This window comes from Atta colombica, unplaced genomic scaffold (genome assembly GCF_001594045.1).
Source record: "Atta colombica isolate Treedump-2 unplaced genomic scaffold, Acol1.0 scaffold33, whole genome shotgun sequence".
NCBI lineage: Eukaryota > Metazoa > Arthropoda > Insecta > Hymenoptera > Formicidae > Atta > Atta colombica.
In genome coordinates, this window is record NW_017259437.1 from 2,143,818 (window position 1) to 2,149,148 (window position 5,331).

Consider the following 5,331-nt stretch of genomic DNA (forward strand, 5'->3'; position numbering starts at 1 on the left):
GTATAGAATAGTTTTATATACATATATGCATTTATGTACATAAAATTACTGACGTAAATAACAAAGTCATCGATTCTTTCTAGCTAATGAATTACAAAAATACAATTTTTAAAAACTAGAATTTGCGATACCATAAATTGAATATAAGACTACAATAAAAAACGCGATAAAACTCCTGTCCAGTTAAAAAATTAAAAGGAAAAATAAAAACGGAATTTAATGGAGGGAAAACGCGACCCACACCAGAACGAGCAACACACATCGACGAGGGCCATCAGTTACTCCTCTCGTAGGGAGACAGCTCGAATTCAAAAACTTCGATCAGCCGATATGTAGAACGGTACGCTATACAGCAAGCAGGAACTGTACGTTCCGGCGGTATCGGTGTTATCGTGTTCTATTCGCAACTTCTCGACCGCAATAAATCCTCATCCCTTCTCTCACTCTCTTCTCTCTCTCTCTCTCTCTCTCTCCCTCTCTCTTTCTTCTTGACACCTGCTTTTTTCTCCGCGCGATCCCACCGGAGTACAGACGGATTTCGAGATTTCGCGATGGCTCGCGGGACACCGAAGGTTGTAAGCTCGTTCGTCACTTTGGGTTGGAGATGGAGGACGAGGGCAAACTTACCTTCACCGTCAGGTTTCCGATGGGGAAAGTCTTGACGGGCGGACTCTCGTTCGGAGCATAGCGATAAAACTCTCGACCCCCTTTGTACCACTTGACGGCATACAATGGGTCGCCCTCGGTGTCATACCAACATTTCAGCGTCGCCGAGTCGCCCTTCCTCACGGCCGTCGGTATCTGAATGTGCACTCCCCGCAAACCCGAACAGATTCCTGAGAAAGAGAGAAAGAAAGAATAAGGTTCGTTAAAATTACATTTTATTCGTGTCGTCTATGCCGCCGGGCATCATATTATACACTCGCGTTTGTCGTTGAAACAGCGTTCTGGTATGCTCCAGCTCACGTTGTGCGCTTATCGGGACGGATGATCTTGCTGAAGTTATTAGGGCACGTGCAGGACGCAGAGACTCGCGCGTATATGGATCCGAATCTCAACTCATGATCCCCCCGAGGGAAAAGAGGAAATGAAAGCCGAAGGTGAATTTCTGCCGTGTCATGTCATGAGAGGCGGCTGAATATCGCGATGCATACCTCATCGATTACGTTCGCGGACAGTGTTTCCCAAATAGGAAAAGTGACGATGGGCTTTCGCCGTTCGCGTTTGAGAGAGTAAGCTAAAATAAAGGCGCTCTACGTCACATTATATTCTGTAACTATCGATTTTAAAGTCCCAGCGATGGTCTACTTCGATTTCGTATTCCGTATGGCCCACTCTTTCGTGACTCAATCTTCCATTAAATATTATCTTGATATGATACGCATGAGAATAATAATTTGTCATTGTAATTACTCGACCTTCGTATAAAAACATTGTATTCGTTCTTTATCGTTCATATACACTACTATAATACTACACGCTCGACAGAACGAAAAATCGATGAAAGATATATTATTATGTTAATTAAAGATTATATTTCCTCTGATCTTTCTATCGTAAGGAAGTCTCATCTTTTAATTATATCAAATGATCTTATACAACGAGCTTGAGAACCACTGAGCTTCGCAGACAGCCACGGTTGATTATCAGAGTGACATCGTCATTACGCGGAAATCCTCGTAATGAAAGCAACCGCGAATATAATACGAGCTCGCGAGAAATAGTTTCTTTTAATAACGGCGGGCGCATAACGCACTCAACTCGATCTGCGGATTCGAAATTATTCGGTGAATCCCATGTTGGCCGCCGGAATCCTTTATCGATCGCGAATAGAATCCTTCCTGCGTTCTGCTCCGTTCTCCCCTTCCTAGACTCCTCCTTCCTCTACCAAATATTCTCATTCACGAGGAATGGGATCGATCTCATGCGAGAAACAGAATTTACGCGTTCTCGAAATGGATCTTGTCGCGGCGGCGCCTTTCGCGGAATTTCCACGTGTCAATGTATTCGAAAATCGTTCACTTTTCCAAACGGTCCCATTTTCCAAAATTATTTATGTCACGCGTTTTGCGCAAAAGATTATACAATAAATTTATAAACGTTCCATATGTCGATCAATGGGAAGAAATTCCATTAACGGCGAAAATTTTAAAAAGGATGTATAGCCTTGGTCAAAAATATTAGGCATCTTATTAATCATTAATTTAAGGCTCATATTTTTAACCCAAAAATTTATTCGTCAAATTTGCTGTAAATTATTCTTTGTTTCAAGAACCCTTTAAACTTATGTATAATTTGATTAACCAACAATATAGATAAAAAAATAAACGAAAAAAATATAAGTGACTAATATTTTTAGCCAACGCTGTGTGTTGTCTAAAAACAATATCAAAAATATAAAATTTTCATAGATCGTTCTATTTTTATGTATAAGTATTTATGTAAAATTTAAGTTAACAATTCTTTATTAGTTTAAAAGTTATTTAATTTTTTAATTTATTCTTAATTTTTACGTAAAATTACGTTTTATAATACCTATTTAATTGCAAATTTGATAATAAAGCAACATTAAGAATTTAATCAAATTTTTTTATACACATACTAAAAACAATTATAAATATTCGTACAAAAATTTATTTAGATCCACCCACTCGTTTAAAAATTATTGACCTAAAACTGCAGCAAATATCCATTTTATAGTATAAAACCATTATAAGTGAAATTATTTGTTTTATTTGTGTAGTTTATTTTGTGTAGGGACGTAATTATAGGCTAATATTATCAAAATTTTTAAAATAATCTTAACTGACATTACTCAATTAGCTTATTTTAGCTGCTTGTTCGACTGATATTTTTTACTAATATTGTCAAATATTATGTATGTCAAGTTATCCTTAATCATATATTATAAATATAGCTTGAAAATAAGAATATAAAACTAGAGTTGTATAACGCATCATCATGACTTGTTACCGTATTCAATCAAGAAACAAACTTTATGGTCAGCAAACTTTTAAGTTAGAGATTCTGTTTATGTAAAGAAAGTCTGTAGTATTAAAGTTTTTGTGTAAATGATTCATGCAGTACGCAACGATTTCAATGCGACATTTTTACCCAAGTTTCCACGCCAAGGAAAAATTCTTAGCGTTTCTTTCCATAGGATCGATATAACGTCGGCTCGCAGTTTCACGGATTGGACGAAGAATTTTGGAGGAGTATCGTAGGAAAATATTGCCTCAGCGCATTAAAGGGTGAGACGATGGCGGGGGAAAAGGGACGTAATGTTCCTCTACCCCGTTTAGAGGCACTTGGCGGGACTTACGGGGTATTTAGTAACAAAACCACGAGGGCACTCTCTCGCGGCTGGTCGTTAGTCGTTAATAAAAAGTGGATTTGCGGCGAGCGTAGCGACGACTGACGAGGAAGAAAAGGGTTGAGGTGACAACCCGCCCAAGACCGTCGTCGTCGTCGTCGTCGTCGTCGTGACGGCAGAATGTAACGAACGTGCCGTCGTGCGAAAGAAACAGATAAGCACGCACGACGCTCCTCGTAAACGCACTTATGTAGCACTCTCGAATAAGGATGATGGCCGTATTAACGAGTTCGAATTTATTTCGAGCTATCCAAGTTTTTTGCAGTATATCAAACGATGTATTCCCTCACAATCACAAAAAAAGAGAAGAAAAAGAGAAAAAGAGAAGTGGATGCGCAAATAACGCTTCGCAATAATTTCCATTTGCTTAGTGTACCTAGTGGCGAAGTAGGTAATATCAATCTGCTCGAGAGACAGCGGCTCGATTCGGAATATTCGATGCCGATATGAGAGCGAGTTCAGCTTAATTCGCTTACACTAATGGCGATACGCTCGGTTTAACGGACGGCTCTCGCGCAATGAATGCGATTTCGCCCGATCGGACAATCGCACGGACGGATCTCCAGAACGGATATGACGTTCGGTAGAGCGATCGGTTTAATTAGCTGCCGAGTGAAGCGACGAATCGCATTTGCGGAGTGGGAAAGAGAAAGAGACACAGGAGGCCCGTATCGTCGTGCGCTTCGACGCTTCGCATCCCTATACGCTCCAATAGGAAGCTTATCTTTTGTGTGCCGGCAAAAGACTCGCTCGCACAATCGGACGAAAATTACCGACGAGAATGAGCACGCATGAGACTTTGATTCGAGATTTCACATACGGAAATGTTATCTGTTTTCTGCTATTTTTGGCACAAATTGATAAAGTGAGTATGCCGTAATAATGAAACAATCGCCGCCGACGCGCATCGTTATCTGCGTTATAAATGCGTAGATAGGCGAAGTTTCGTTCTTTTTTTTTCGGAAAGGGAGAAAAAAGGATTATAACTCGCTTTTTACACAGTAGAGTCCCGCTTGTAAAAATATCGTGCTAATGCAGACGAGATATCTCGCGCTTAATATCGGGTTTCGGAATCCGTTCAATTTGAAGCACGGTGCTCGTTTTCAAGCGAGATGTTTGTTAACGTCAGATGTGCAGGTTTCCATGACGTAGACGATCGCATGGAGTATACATTTTAACACTTCATTTATCAAACGTTATTATTTGTTAGAGGAATTGAAAACGGTATAATTCCAGCGAGAGTTTATTTCTCGATATCACATCTCTGCTATCCATTTTTATTGCGACGAAGAAATGTAGGAGTGAAATTATTTTCGCGCAAAGTCTTAATTCGCCAATTTCAATATATAATTAGTATACGTCACATACGAGAGATGATCATTTATTATCAATGTCAACGATCTCGATAATTTTAATTTGCTGATTGATAATTTATATATTGTTAAATGAAACAACAAGAATATATTTCCTCGACATCATGTACAAGTTATGTTCTTCTCGCAATAATTTGTACATGACAGCGAAAATTTGCATATTGAACAAAATTCTCACTAGGAAAGAGCTTATTTGGCAGAATTATTCTGAAATACATGTGTGTGTATGTATATATAATATATATATATTTTATATCTTACTAAATTCGAATGAAACAGAAAAGAAAAACTTTTCTTGTGACCCATTCATATTAGGAAGTATGTCTTAATAAAAAATTATCAAGTGCAAATTCACGAAAGAGATAGATTCCTAAATGTCAATCTCTATACGATGTATTGGCGGTGATGCTGATTGTAAGTCAAACATTAGTCAGTCTTTAATCTCTTGGGTGCAGGTTCGCTGTTTTGTGAATTCGAGTCTTCTGAAAAGCCCAAATGTGCAGAGAAATCTGTCAGTCCTTGAGAATCACTAACAGTAGAGAAACCTAGTATGTAAAAAAATTCATATTTTATGTTAATCAATGA

The 5,331-nt window shown here is 38.5% G+C and overlaps 1 protein-coding gene across 1 annotated transcript in view; it reads right to left on the bottom strand.

Moving 5' to 3' along the window:
• Positions 1-5,331, bottom strand: part of LOC108690516 — a 15,188-nt gene that overhangs the window by 7,444 nt on the left and 2,413 nt on the right. Inside the window, 1 exon segment of the mRNA XM_018197848.1 lies at positions 628-836. Coding sequence (XP_018053337.1) covers positions 628-836 — 209 coding nt within the window.